Source organism: Apis florea, unplaced genomic scaffold, assembly GCF_048593485.1.
Source record: "Apis florea isolate Af1SG1 unplaced genomic scaffold, ASM4859348v1 contig_2291_pilon, whole genome shotgun sequence".
Lineage (NCBI taxonomy): Eukaryota > Metazoa > Arthropoda > Insecta > Hymenoptera > Apidae > Apis > Apis florea.
The window spans coordinates 3361523-3377356 of NW_028256553.1; the positions used below are offsets into that span (position 1 = coordinate 3361523).

The 15834-nt window shown below is 39.7% G+C and overlaps 1 protein-coding gene across 1 annotated transcript in view; it reads left to right on the top strand.

The window, feature by feature from the left end:
* Window positions 1-15834, top strand: part of LOC100867811 (uncharacterized) — a 38084-nt gene that overhangs the window by 11137 nt on the left and 11113 nt on the right. Inside the window, exons 3-9 of the mRNA XM_086903487.1 lie at window positions 76-166; window positions 1399-1494; window positions 1774-1911; window positions 5373-5455; window positions 5559-5689; window positions 7691-7856; window positions 13887-13956. Coding sequence (XP_086759613.1) covers window positions 76-166; window positions 1399-1494; window positions 1774-1911; window positions 5373-5455; window positions 5559-5689; window positions 7691-7856; window positions 13887-13956 — 775 coding nt within the window. The remainder of the gene's footprint in view (window positions 1-75; window positions 167-1398; window positions 1495-1773; window positions 1912-5372; window positions 5456-5558; window positions 5690-7690; window positions 7857-13886; window positions 13957-15834) is intronic.

A 15834-nucleotide genomic window follows, 5' to 3' on the forward strand; every position in this document is an offset into this window, starting at 1 on the left:
TTTGCTCCACAGTCTTTGATCACAGTTTGACACTTTTCCAAGAGACAATGACAACATCTCTCATTTTTGTTCCAGGCTTGACAAGAGCGCCGATGTATCCCTTCTCCACGGGTCAATATCCGTACCCCATGCTTAGCCCGGAAATGACGCAAGTCGCCGCTTCCTGGTAAGTCAATACACTTTCATCCGCCGATAAAATAAAACCGTCACCGTGCAAGAAGCTGCACAAACGGATCTCATTACGTGTATCCATCCATCTCTCTCTTATGAAATAACACGGTTAATTAACCGTCTCGTCGATCGTGGGCAACAGATCAACGGAATATTACGATTCCTCGATAATTTTATGTCTCGTAATTAAATCGTTCGTCATTTCCTTCAACCATTCCGTGTGTTAAACAGCACGAACGAAGGAGAGAGAGAGAGAGAGAGAGAGAGGGAGAGAAAAACTGGAATTGAATAGCCAAACACGGTCTCAAATAAAACCCGATAAACGAGGGAGAAGTGGGCCGATTTACATGAGAAACGTTCGATTTTTTTTCTCTCAAGCAGTCGTTAATTCCTCCTTTCGCGTACTAACGATTCAACCCTCGAACCCGGCGACACTCGACCACAGGATAAATCGCGATTTTTATTTAGACTCCCTCTCCTGGGACTTCTCCTCTCAACCCCTTCTTCCTTCATCCTCCTTTCAGCCGATGAGAAAGTAAAGAAAATGGGATGGGGGGACCAATGAATTTCTCGATTCGGGTCTCGTTTTCCCGAATCACGGCTAAAACGTTTCCTCGGTCATCCTCTCAGTTCCGCTCTATTAGACGCCGCCGCGTTGTACACCGGCTTGTATAACGCGCTGACCGCACCAAGAGAGGAGAAACCGACCCTCTTGCACCGCCTCAAGCTCTGCCTCCCTCCCTCCCTCCCTCCCTCCTTGTTATTTGCTTTCTGCTCGAACCGTCTCAAATTGAGATTTTCCACGGGTGATTAGGCCCGTTCTTCTCAATTAGGAGGGGCGGAACCGCGGCTTTTCCCCGGCGATTTCGTCCGCGTTCGAAGTGGAGGGTTATCATCTTCGAAGGAAATTGGAAAGAGAATTTTAGTTTTTTCGCAATTCGAGGATTATAATATTTTTTTTTTTTTTTTTGACGGAGGAAATTTTTAGGTCGATGAAAATTTCAGCTTCGCTTGATCTTTTGAGATTTGGAGGATTGATATATATATATATACGATTCTAGGTGAAAAGGACAGAGATTGTTTTATTATTTGTTAAATATTCTCCTTTTCAAACAGATATTATAATCGAGGAGAAAATATTTGAGAAGGACTTGGTTAACAATAACAAATTCGAAGACTTGGTTTCAGGCGTCTGCCTCTCTGTTTGACCAACAATTTCGTTTTCAGGCACACACCGAGCATGTACCCCATTTCCCCGGCAAGCACTGGTTTCCGAAGTCCGTATCCCACGAGTTTGCCCATCACAAGTTCTAGTTTACCAAGGTTAGTAGGTGATCGAATTTGTCAAGTTCATTCAAACACTCTAATTTCTGTTACTCTCTCAACTCCGCGTTTCTCTACACGACGAGTTCTATCGTATGGACAGTTTCGATTTTCGTCCAATCTATTCGAGAATTATATTATTTTCCAATAATGCAATAATTCGTCTTCAAAAGATTGGAATTTTTAATTTTAACCGCTCGATTATCGTCACGAAATCATATTATTATTTGATCCAGCATACTTGTGTCTAACGTTGTAAATTTTTACTAAATTTTCCAGTGATCTCTACCGGTTTTCGCCGACGGGCCTGATGCCACCTCATCCTGGATTAAGTCCGCACGCACACGCGTTGGCGTCCCACGCACTGGTTTCCTCGGCGCCGAAGACGGATCATTCCACCCTGGATCACAATCACAGGTTCGTTTTTCCGCCGACATTTCAGCGACACCTGGACCCCTTTCGACGAATCGACCGACACGACTCATTCAGTAACTCCATCGCCCTTCTCCCCATCCATTCCTTTCCCTCGGTCACGTCCCGACATAAATATCGACCCGCCGCCCCCAGAACGAGCACAGCTCCGAAATCGTTACCTTCGATTGATCGAAAAGGTATTTCCAACCGATCGATTCGATCGATAATCATTGGCCGGAATATACACACGTGTTCTTCGAGGAAGAATCAACCGAGGAGGTTATCCAGTCGATAATTTATTGCGGATGCTTCGAGAAAGGAAATTGGTGAAACCTTTTATCCACTACAACGACATGGAAACCAGTTTTATCCATCCAGCTACGGATGGGACAAGCATCGCGCGCCCTTCCTTCCATATCGATAAAAGGAAACGCCGGTCCGTCCGTTGATAAAGAAGCATGTCGACAGTTTCACAGCGTATCAGGGGCTTGTGACGGATAGTTTCGGTGACGACCATAGGGGGTAGCACGTCACGGAGTAGTTGCAACCCCTCGTGCAGTCGTTCCCCCTTCACCACAGCCGAGGCACGTATAACACTTATTGAATGACTCTCTTCGCACAGCGTCTGCGCCTGCCGGCGCCGCCACCACCGCCGCCGCCGCCGCCGGTTATGTATTGATCATTACCCTCTTAAACAGATTTCTAATTTGCATTAGTACCCGGCCGATCGCCTGGCCCGAGCATCGTATATACAAAGCCGCATGGTCGCGCTTCCTACATTCGAGGCACGCGTGCACACAACTCGATGCACGCGACCCAAGCCGCGTCGTGTGGATCAGCTGCTGGACGAGCGTTCTCGAAGAGGGGAGGCCGAGCGTAGCGTCGGGACGCTGTCACGGGATTTTCACCTCGTTTCACCGCACTTCTTCGTCTCCCACCACGTGTTGTGTGCCTCGCAGAATTCAACGCGATCCGACTAATCTCGAGGATAGACAGAGAGAGAGAGAGAGAGAGAGGGAGGGAGAGTAATCTGGAAGAACACGTGGTTGGTACGTGGTGGTTATAATCCACGTTGGATAATCGAGAGGGGTGGCGAGGATCGATCAGACTCACGTGTCAGGATCGGAAGAAGAAGAAGAGGAGGAGGAGGAGGAGGAGAGACGACTCATCGCTTTCTTTCTTCGAAAGGGAAAGAGATAGAGGGAGGGAGATCGATAGGAAGAGGAGGTGATATAATAAAAGCAGCTGATCCAAAAGAGGACTATCTCTCCTCCTGGTGCAGGTGGCACACATATCGTGGTGCGGTGGTGGTTGTGGTGGTGGTTGTGGTGGTGGTGGTGGTGGTGGTCCCAGGCAGGGAGGGAAGTGTAAGAGGGAAGTCGCCGATGGTAGCGCCACGCAGCCCGCCAAAAAAAGGCATCACGCAGGGAAAGCGGAGAGAATGCAATCTTCACCCCCCACGCGCGAATTATACATCGGCGGATGGTAGGGTGTCGTTGCTGCGGAGCCATGAATCGCGATGATGGCCCCACGGTGCAGCCCTCCACCCCGCCGCCCCTTCCGCACTCGCGGATAATCAATCGTCGTAACACCGCTCGGTGATTCCACCGACGCCAGGAACGACGCATTTTCGCTGGATGCGGGATACACAGGGTGGTGGAAAAGAGGCAGACGAGACACCAGCATCGGACCAGAAGCCTTCTTTATTCGCATATATACATATATATATATACATTTATATGTAAATATATATATATATACACACATTATACGTGCTACTTCTTGTGCGGAATAATCGTGACGAGAGAAAGAAAGAAAGGAAGAAAGAAAGGGAGGGAGAGAGAGAGAGAGAGAAAGGGACGATGTAAACGCGCGCGTGTGTTCGTAAACGTTAGTGGTGGAGAAAAGATCTCTCGAACGAGCGAGCGAGAGAAAGAGAGAGAGAGAGAGAGAGAGGGATAATTGTCGTCAGCTTCTTGTCTCGTATTTTTTTGGTGGTGGAACAAAGAGAGAGAGAGAGAGAAGAGCGGCGGGCCCGTGAACGAGATGCCGCCCCTGGAGACATTTTACCGTGCGATTCGACGCTCATGAATGTTTGAATACCGTCCACGATATGGAGCTGTTGAGAAGATCGACGGTGATACGCGACACGGTGCAGACACGGATGGACGGGACGTGGCGTGAAAAGTGTTTCCTCGAGTGCTTCCGGGTCGACGCGGCCACCGTCGTCGTGTAGTCTCGAGCGGCGTCCTTCGCTTCGCTCTTGCTCGACACCCTTGTGCGCTGTTTACAACACACGTCGCCAGTTTTCGACCGCTCCTCGATGATCGAGCACATAGGGGATGCAAGGATGATGAATAGCGAAGCCGCACCGCGAAGCTGCTACGACGTGGCCACCGATGATATTTTCCACCTTCTCGATCCCGTGTTACGCGAGGCAACGTGCTCGTGCTACGACGATGCTTGGCACACTGGCGAATCGATGAATCGGGCAAGGATCGCGAACCGATACCTTTCCGTCGATCACTGCGTGGTGAACGTTCACGGGATACTTGGCACGCGAGAACTCGAATAGACGAATAGACGAGGGAGGATAGGATAGGAGGGAGAGAGAGAGAGAGAGAGAATACATATACAGAGAGGGAATAGAGAAGCGAGACGACGCTCGCGGTTTCGATGGATCAGTTTCGAGCGTGTCGGTGGGTATAAACGGGGACCCACGAGTGCGATGGAGCCCGAGTGTCTGGAGCCATTGAACCTGGTGATAAAGAAGGACGACAACACTGAGAGCAGCGGGCCGGCCACCAACGTGACGATCGAGGAGGGCAGCAGCGAGGCATCGTCGATCAACAACAGATCGTCGTTGGACGAGGAGAAGTGCAATATCGATCCGGGCAAGACGATCGAGGACAACATGACGATACTCCAGGACGCGATGAAGGCGGGGGAGGCTGGCTTACCCACCGCCGATCACAAGATCCTCACCGCGCTCTACATGAGCAGCCTGATGCAGATGTCGAACATGAGCCTGCCGAGGAGCGTGACGCCGCCTCCGTACGGCGCCCAGCACAACTTCGTGCAACTGCTCGCAATGGTCGAGGCCAGGCACCGCATGTGGCAACAGATGAATTGGCCGTTGCCGCACAACTTCCCCAGGAACCCGTTGACCTTGCCCGCCCAACCGTACTTCGACGGGCCGACCACCAACCTGACGGAGCAACTGTGCAACACCCAGAGCTCCGCGCCGACCTATCCCCTATCCTGCACGAAACAACCCGACCAACAACCCTTGACGAACCGTGACGCGAAGCAGCCTTACTTCAAACGGTAACGTAAACGTAGGATCAGAGCTTAGCTTCAGATCAGAGACTTAGAGACTCTTGTTGGGATCTTGTCGTGTCGGTGAATTAAAAAGATGAAAATTCTGAATTTGTGGATGTGGTCGTTTTTTTCTGTGTTGGCAGGTCCACGGTGGAGCAGAAGAATTCCACGTCGTTGCCGTCGGACAACGCGAAAGCACAGGACACGGGGCAGCAGAACAATCAAGGTAAGGGCTCGTTTAACGGACCTGACGGCTTCTGTGATCAGTTTACCGTTGATTTTCACACCTGTAGAGTCCACCTCTCATACCCGTCGATGATGTTTGACAGATAAAAAGAAACCCCATATAAAAAAGCCTTTGAACGCGTTCATGCTGTACATGAAGGAGATGAGGGCGAAGGTCGTCGCGGAGTGTACCTTAAAAGAGAGCGCCGCGATCAACCAAATATTGGGAAGACGAGTGAGTAGATGGAAAACATTATATACATTTCGTTTAGAAGTGTTCTTGTGTAACGTTGGAGAAACTGCTATATTGCATCAGGGTTTGTACGATTTTTTATTAGACAAAGATTATTGATTTGATTATGAAATATGTATATGTCATTATGTATTTGTCTGATCTGATTCTGATTGAGTTTTAGTTGGGATCATGGTTGTTTGTGTACAGGACCGTGTTTGGCATCGCATTGTTCGTGGTATAGGTATAAAGAAAAAAAATGAGATAATTCTTTTTGACGTAAGGAGCCTGATGTTTTCTAGGAGAATGTTCTTGATTGATACTTTCGTACGATTTCGTGATACACAATATCAAAGATTGTTATTATAATTGTCGATTCTGTCGATTTCTAGAAAGAAATGAAACGATGATGATCTTGATCTTTTTATAATTATAAATTCATGATATTCTTACTGTGGATTAAGAATTCACAAACAATGTGGATTTTATGATTTTGAATTTAGTTTATCGTGAAAAATGTATGGAAAATTTAATAATAGAATTCTAATAATAGATATAACTAGAAATTATATATCATATACAGAAACATATAATACTTTATAATAAAATTCTTTTATAAGATAAAGCTCCATACGACAAAAAGTTGTTTGATCATTTTGAATCGTGGAATAATCTCACTCTGCTACTTGTACCACGAATTTTATATAATTTCATTATATAAAACTATTCTTTCTATTGCTATTAACTATGATGAAATGTTTCAGGAGCAAATCGTGCGATTGAGATTCGTTTCCATTTCTTTTTTCTTTTTTTTTTTTCTTAATTTCAAGAGTACATAAAATAAATCGACTAAGAAAGTGTGAGAAAATTTTCAGAGCAACAATTAATTCCTAAAACATCTTCCATTATATCGTTAATAGCAATGGAAATACTTGAAAAATGTATTCGAACGAGCCCTGATGTAAAAGAAAGAAGCGCGCCAAAGTCAAGATTTTCTTTTCGAACGATCCTCCCCCGTCTGTGAATAATAACGGATTTTAATGAAAATGTATCGTCGAAAAATTATCATGAAAACGTAACGAAAATCAAGTATCGTAGAAACGAGAAGAAAAAACAGAGAGACGGAATTTTCCAAACCAAAAGATTAAACATTGCTGTGAATAATAAAGGAAAAAATACGAAATCGTATTGATCCGAAAGCAAAATGTTGACTTGGCGGGCGCAAAACGATCAGAATGCACCCTCGAACACGAAAAGTGTCTCGAAGGACGATCGAAAAAACGCTGATGGGGAAAAAAAGAAAAGGGGAAAAAAAGAAAAAAAAAAAAAAATGAAAAAATTGCATGCGTTTTGTTAACTCTTTCGTTGATCCGCGAGATTGATTAAAAAAAAAAAAAAAAAAATATCGAAGCACTAACCGTACCTGCTAGTTAAACTCAATACGATTTAGATAGATAGAATAGAATAGAGTAGAGAGAAAGAGAGGGAGAGAAAGAGAGAGAGAGAAAGAGAGAGAGAGAGAGAGAGAGAGCATCGTAGGTGGGATCTATGGAAGTGTCTCTGTCTATGATAAATAACGGGGATTGTTTTCTTAGGGGACGGGGTCAAGCGAAACGGGGTCGGGATTATTTAAAAAAAAAAAAAAAAAGATGACGATAATAATAATAATAATAATAATAATAATAATAAAAATAGAAATAAAAAGACTCCTCCTCTCTCTTGGTGTATACATCCACTCGGTGAGGGTAAAACGAGTCTCTAAAGAGTAATAATAATAAGAAAAAAAAAAAAAAAAAAAAAAAAGTAATGGGATGATAAATTTTCTTACGATAAAAATAATAAAGTATCGGAAAAAAAAAAATGTACACGTAATAAAATAATAAAAAAAAAAAAATGGGACGTGTATAAAAATAAAAAAAAAAAAAAAAAGGGACACACGGTGCACGGATAAGTACTGTGAGACTGTGAATCTGTGAATCTGAATTTTGGGGGTATGACACGCAGTGGCACTCGCTAAGCCGGGAGGAGCAGGCGCGGTATTATGAGGCGGCCAGGCAGGAGCGCCATCTCCATCAACAACGATACCCCGGCTGGAGTGCCAGGGATAACTACGGATACGGCAGCAAGAAGAAGAAGAGGAAGAAAGAACGGTCCGCAGATCCCACCGGAGGTACCACTTTCCAGTGCTAGAACAGCAGGCCCTTAATAATTCATTATAATAATAATAATAATAATAATAATCATAATAATAATAATCATAATAATAATAATAATATAATAATAATAATAATGATAATGATAATGATGATGATGATGATGATAATGATGATGATGATGATGATGATGATAATAATAATAATTCACATAGATTACCTATTACTGGTTGATATTGAAACGATCAAAGTCTCTGTGCAAAGTTTCTCATTCTGTATTTTGTTGATCTCTTTTGTTTTTGTTTTTTTTTTTTTTTTTAACGAACATGTTTTATTCTATGTATATTTTTTTTTTCGAATTTTTTTTCTAGTCTATCGTTCTTTGTTTTAAGCGTCCATTTTGTATTTGTTGTTTACACGTTCCTCTTATTTTCTTTTTTTTTTTATTACCTAATTTTTTTTCAAATTTTTTTTCTCATTATATATATATATATTTTTTTTTTATTTCTCCGTTCATTTATTTATTTATTCATTTATTTATTATTTTTTTTTTTCTTTTAATATATATATATATATTCCGTCTTGACATTTTCCACTCTTCGACTCGTGCGAACTTTTGTTTTCTCATGTGTTCAAATGAATATCGAGCAGAGCCCTGTCGGAACAAACACACGTACACGCGTGCACGGTGCTCGCGCGGGGTTGTGTAACGCGCGGTTGCGTGCACGCGCTTACGTACGTACACGTGTTTCCGTTCTTTTTTTTTTTTTTCGACTCGATTGCATTTATTGGATTGTCTGTTGGGGACGGATTCTTTTGCGGATTCATGCGGCCGATTAATTATGCATATGCGGCGGCACAGCAAGAGGGAAAGAACGGAGTCTCGCGGCATGCGACGATCATTACGCAGATTCTTTTTTTTTTGTGTATCTGGCCAAACTCCCTAAAGCGGTATCCGTTCACGGGGATACAAAAAAAAAGTATGTGGAGAAAAAAAAAAAAAAACGAAAAGAAAAACGATCAAAAGATGAAAGAAGTGTATACGAGCGAAATGTATAGATGGAAACTGCGATTAATTCGGGCGATGATGACGATGATGGGTGACGATGATGATGAGAGCGGTACTTTAGGTACGGGATGTCTGGTAGAGATCGAGGGACCTCGATTCCCGATCGTTTTCTCTTCACGATCGTTTCGAACGGGACCGCTCCGCTTCCCTTCTTGGCCCATCGAGACGTGTCGCGGAAAGAACGCGGCATGTGAACCTTTTTTTATTTTGAACCAATGGGGGGGGGGACACTTTGTTGGTCAGATCCCTATGTCTCTTTCTTCCTTTGAACGATCGAAATTCTTTTTTCACCGATCGTGAACGGTAAGTGAATTGGAAGGGTGTCTTGTGTGAATACATTGAAAAAAAAGTAGAAGTCGTTTCCTTTTCAACATATTTTCAACATTTTCAACTGTAGTAGAAGAATATATGTATATGTTGTAATTATAGGATTTTTTTTTCTCAATATGTATAAAACCACCAAGCCAAGAATGGGTTTCGTCGGGCCACGTGCTCTCGCGAATCCAATATGTAACGTTGTTGTCCGCCATATAAATCCCGTATCGATTCTCTCTATCAGACATCCTGTATCGTCCAAGTTCTTTACGATAAAAGTAATACGATACGACGAGTAGCGGTACAAGCGAGGGGGAGGGGAGAATCTAGGCTGTTCTTCTAGCACTTTAAACGGAAAGTAGGGACCCCAGTGTTACTGAAATATGTTCGAGCAAAATGGCGACGATGCGTCGAACGAGCAATATATATATATATATTTATCTATCTATATATACTATTATACAAAGCGCATACGTACGAGAGCAACAACGAGATTTTTTTTATCATTTAATGCAAAAAAAAAAAAAAAAGAAAGAAAGAAAGAAAGAAAGAAAAGAACAATTTATAAAAGCGAACAGTTTAAAAGAGAAATACAGCTAAAAAAAAAAAAAAAAAAAAAAAAGGAAAAGGTGCAAATTAGGGTGGCGGTAGTAGCATTAGTGAACCTCTTTTTTTTTTCTTCTTGATTAAAAAAATAATTGTTTAGCCCACGGTTCATGCACAATTACAAATAGTGTTTGGTTCTCTCTCGGTAGTGGCACGCGCTAGGGCGAGAGGAACAGGCCAAGTATTATGAGTTGGCGCGACGGGAGAGACAGTTGCACATGCAGCTGTACCCTGACTGGTCTTCCCGCGCAAATACCAACCGAACTAAGAAGAGGAAGCGCAAACAAGACACAAACAGTGATCCTGGAGGTACCCACATGCCTCACTCCACACATTCTTACAAGCTCCCCCCGCCCCACGAACAGCAACAACTACAACTACAACTTACTATTACTACTACTACTATTTACTACTTACTACTTACTACTATTACAACACAGCTACAGAAATTTATTGAAATATTACTACCTCCCCCTTTTTCAACAGCCCCCCACCCCCTCATTATTACATATATACTATTATATAATTATTATATACATTCTTATTGCTACACTACATTATGTTGCATGTTTTCCCCCCGTCTTGGGGTTTTGGGACGATATATATGCAAATATATATATATATTATACAATATATATTCTACATAATATATATATATATATGTATATTCGGTTATTATATCATTACTATAATTATTATTATTACTATTATGTACATGCATACGCATATATACATTCATATATATATATATATGTAACTTGTATCTATTATTGTACATGGTCTTTCGTAATTTTTTTAGTTCTTTTTTTCTTGGATAATGAACAAAACAAAAAAAAAAAAAAATAAATAATTATATATATATATACATACATACAAAATATATATAGATGGAAGGGAGTAAAAAAAAAAAAAAAAAAAAAAAATATGCAAAAAGAAAAGAGAATAAGAGAATGATGTTCGAGAAAAGTTAAAAAAAAAAAAAAAAAAAAAAAATAAAACATATGAATGATCAAAACTGGCGCGAGCGGGCGTGCACGTACGCATGCGCACGTGCGTGCCTCCATAATGTTCCGACAGATTTCCATTATATATATTGGCTGTCAAATATATAACGGGAACCAAAAGTAAATGGGACACGAGCGCATTCAGTACACACGTACACGCACATGACACAGCATTATTAATTATTAATTACGTATACAACTTTGGGGACGCTGGCCATCTTGCATTTTTACAGGGACCTATACTCCGCAATCAGACAATCCTAAGCGTTTTTAATTTTCACTCAATCTCTCTGTGTTCACCTCTTCTCTTTTCTATCTTTTTTTTTTCTTCTTCTTCTTTTTCTCTCTCCCTTTTCTCGTCTTCTTCCGCCTTCTCTTCTCTCTTTCCACGTTTTTCTTTGCGCTCTTGCTCTCACTTCTCCCCTCCCCCACTCTTTATTCTTCTCTTTCTGTCTTTTATGTACTTCTTCTCCTCCACCATACTCTTTTCATCTCTTGTACGCTGGTTTCTATTCACATCTCTATTCCGTCTCTGTTTTTATATTTTTTTTTTTTCTTTTTTTCACTCGCCATTACCTTTGATCGTTTCAACATTGCCTGTTAATTATTTCTTTAATTTTTAACTTTTTTTTTTTTACTTTTTTTTCTTGTACAAAGATTATAATTTGTTCATCCACTACTCCCTTTTTTTTTTTTTTTTTTTTTTTGGATTCTTTCTATGGTCACCTCTAATCAATCACTCAATTATTCTCGACTCTTACATGCGAGTTGTTTCGTTCACGACGCACGAGCGCTCGAGCGTCCTTTCGTTTTCCTATTTTTCTTTTTTTTTTTTTATATATATATATATATATATTCATTTTTTAATATTCATTGTCTAGAGCTTGCGTTTAATACAGATCACGACATTAATAATTATTGAGTAGATATGATCTTTGATCGTGTTTTTTACGCCGTTTTTAACGTTTTTACGCTGCATGTCGTTTTTTACTCAGCTTGACAAATTATCTCTTTTTTATTTATTTTTTTTTTTTTTAAATTTTCTTGTTAATTCGCAGGTTCATTCTCCGAAGACTACATGTCATGTCTTGCGTTGAAAATAATTCAACGTTTATTTCATAGTATTCAAATGGATGTATGTATGCAGCTTATTCATAAGTCACTAAGTCACATTTCTTAATTTTAAACGTTTAATGTTAGTTAAAATAAATTCAAAAAAAAAAAAAAAATACAAGATTATGTTTAACGTTATGTTTAAAATTTACATAGGATAAGTTAATTTCTTTTTCCAAAATATAATAGTTAACAAATGGGCTGAAAGTCATAATAAAAATAATTATATTTTTCAATTTTTTCAAAAAATATTATTCTTTTGTAACCGTATTTATCATTTAAATTACACGCAACATTATTTTATAAAATTGTTTCATTGAAACTATGTTATGATTCTCAGCCCTCGTTTCATCATCCCTTAATTTTTATAATAATTTCACAACACAGTTTAATTATTCCTATGTTGTTATTCAATCGTTTGGTGACTTATGAATGAATAGTAATTTTAAACAAATATAAAACTGTCTTCCGAGAAGATCCTGCCTCGCTGGTTATATTGTCAAATTTCTTGACCATTTGAGCTTGAGCATCACGATCTCAAATTTCTCTCACTGGTTTGAAGGGATTCCAAGTTTGCAAGAATTGAGAATTTGTTAAACTTTCACCAGGCTCGATCAAGCTCAATCGGTCGCCAATATATTGTTGTACGCATGACTAGTTGACAAATAAATTTTGACGCGATCATTGGTGTTCAAGTGTTTCAAAAAAATATATCGTCCGTTTACTTGCAGAAGAGTGACACAAAGTGGAAGTTTTTTTACAGTTTTAGAGATTTAAAGATCTAAGAAGATATTGTATTAGTGAATTATGAATTAAAAGAACAATTGATTACGTTGTTCTTACTTACTTACTTAAAGTTTTGCTATTTAACATTGCTCCAAATTTAAATGAAAAAATTTTTACTATATCTTTTCTAATGTAGTATTGATATTAAGTATTTAAAAAGCAGATAGGATACTTTATTCAAGATGTTCAATATGGATGAATGATTACAAAATTTTTCTTCCCACTTATTTCCTACTTTAAAACGATCGATACTTAAAAATTCAATATTTTTTTAAATTAAACAATGAAAAAATGGTCAAAGGTCGGGAACATCTTTTTCTCGTATATTAATTTCACACTGAATATTAAAAATTAAAAATTACGAGTAAAAATTACAATTATATACAGAAATTTAAATATATTTTGAAATGTAAAAAAAAAAAAAAAAAAAAATGTTAGATTAAAAGTTTTAATTCAGTATCATTTTTTTAGCTAATGATGATAAGAGATATCGTCATCTTAGTAATCTAATAGCTAATTCTTCGATTATTACAGATACAGATCACAATCGACATGTGTCTAACTCTTCTAGCAAATGATATTTTATTTTAATAATGATACTTTAATCCTTTTGAGGTTCGTCCTATAATATTGATCATAGGATAGATCACAGAGAATCATTTTATGGCTCGAACGTCACAGTCATCCGTTCAACGAAACGAAAGAAATTCGACAATTCACGGTAGTGCTTCGTTAATTGGCCATGGTTCGATTCACGTCTGGCCAGTTTCAGAAGAGATATCCTTTTTTTAATACCTTCAGAAAATTTCTTCTTCATTGATCGCCACCAAATTGAATCAATAATATTAAATACTATAAGCAGCCAAAAGTATTATAAATTTCCTCTTTTTCTCGTTTAGAAGAGGGAAAAAAAAAAAAAAAAATATATTTCGAGCGAAAAAAAATCTCGTCCAGTTAACGAAGCACTATTGCGTTATGTTAAGTAAGTGTTGTACGTGACACAGAACGGGAAAAGAAAAAGAAAAAGAAAAAAGAAAAAGAGAAAAACAAAAAAAAAAAAAGAAAAATAAGGGAAATAAAACGCTACCCCAATCCTGTTCACAGCCTGAGAAGCTGTGCAACCCGCTAATCGGTGCACGTTTCGCATTTTCTAGGTAACAACATGAAGAAGTGTCGCGCAAGGTACGGATTAGACCAGCAAAGCCAATGGTGCAAGCCGTGCAGGTACGTGTGCATCGTGTAGAGGGTTTGATTCGTTGCTTTTTGAGAGAAGAATTTTATATACCGTCATTGTCGACAAGCTGCGCACGCTATTCCGGTCGCGTGTACATACGTATTTCGATATTGAGAAGTGTTGAGAAGAAAACTAGAAGTCTCACGTCGATTCATAGTAGTGTGAACACTATAGAGGAAATTACTTTTCTTTCTACATGTGGTAAATGATGGTGAACGATACGTCGGATTGTCGTCGATCGAGTATCTTCTTGAAATAAGAAAAATTTATATATATGAAACGAACAAAAAGAATAGCTTCTTTAAAATCGACAGAATTTTCATGTTACACAAAACGTATCTCGAATTGGGGATTTATTTATGAAACGAGAAGGAGAATGAAAATTTACCAGAATAATAAATTTAAAATAAATTATTCGATAAAATGGAGGATACTCGTTCGCGCAACTCCTTGGCAACCGGATAAAGATGTAAAATACAGCAATTGACCGGTGATAAAATCGCGGACCATCACGTTCGACGTAAGAGACTTGCAAGACCCGGGCACGAAATATAGTATCTCTCGATTATCACCACTTCTTACTGTTATCGTCTTCTACTCCGTTCCGTCATCCACATGTTATCGTGGAACTTGAAAAAAAAAAAAAAAAAAAAGAGAGAGAGAAAGGAAAAAATGTTGAATAGCGACTCGAAATTTTTCAAATCGCGGATGTAAAATTCACGAGAAATTGCAAAAATTCAAAGGATTCATTAATGGAAAATATTATGTCGAGTCCTCGCGATGAAAATCTAGCTTGTCCGTGTCATGTTCAATGGGATAAAGAGAAAAGAAAGAGAAGAACGAACTAGAAGCGACCGTCAGAAAATGTGTCTTCCAAAAAAAAAAAAAAAAAAAAAAAAGAAGGAAAAAGAAAAAAATAGATCTTTCTAGCACGCTGTTGGATCGATCCGAAAACGAAACGATCCATCGTCCACTTGTGTACTTTTGCTTGTAAATATCTTGACTAGATACCACACTAGTAGTTTATTTGCGGCATCACGAGCCACCCGTTTTAGCGCCACAATGATTTCCGTTCTCACTGTACGTAATCGCACAGTGCGCCCAAACGCCCCCAACTCCCGGCTGGGTTTGTGAATCTCATGGACCTCATTAAAGGGGCGATGTGACGAATCCCGACCACTGTTCTCCGCGGTATGCAATTAACGATCAAAATCGTAATTCATTCAAAAAAAAAAAAAAAAAAAAAAAAAAGAAACAATAAAAACACTTGGCTCGAGCTTTTGCGAGTCGTTCGACCACTGTTTTCTTAAAATCTTCCTTCAATGAGACCCAGTCACAGGATCATTCCCGACACAGTGGCGACACACGGTGGAAGCTCCGCAAACACGGAGCCAACTTGGGAGACATATTTTCTGATTAGATTAGAGCGAAATCGCTAACAAAATCGTTCGGTCGGATCGCCTCGTTCCGCCTCGGTCAGATGTTCGATCGAGTTCGTTCGTCGTCGAGGTGGCTTGAACGAAATCCAACGTTTCGATCATTCGTCTTCTGGAATGAACGAAATTCGAAATGAAAGTCTAAAAAGAAAAAAAAAAAAAAAAAAAGAAAAAATACCTCGAATCGAACGATCGTCGATCGTAAATCGTAATTCGAATAACAAATTTACGAAGAAACGGAAAAGCGTGTAAATCGCGAGGGTGAAAGAAGGAAAAAAAAAAAAAAAAAAAGAGAAAAAGAAGCGAGAACAAGCCGCGAGTCCGCTCGCTTTTGGACAGATATCTCGCGTGTCCACGGACTCGGGGCCGATGCGTGTGGGTGACGACGATACGGTGTGGGATTAAGATGGGATTAAAGTGATAACGTCGATG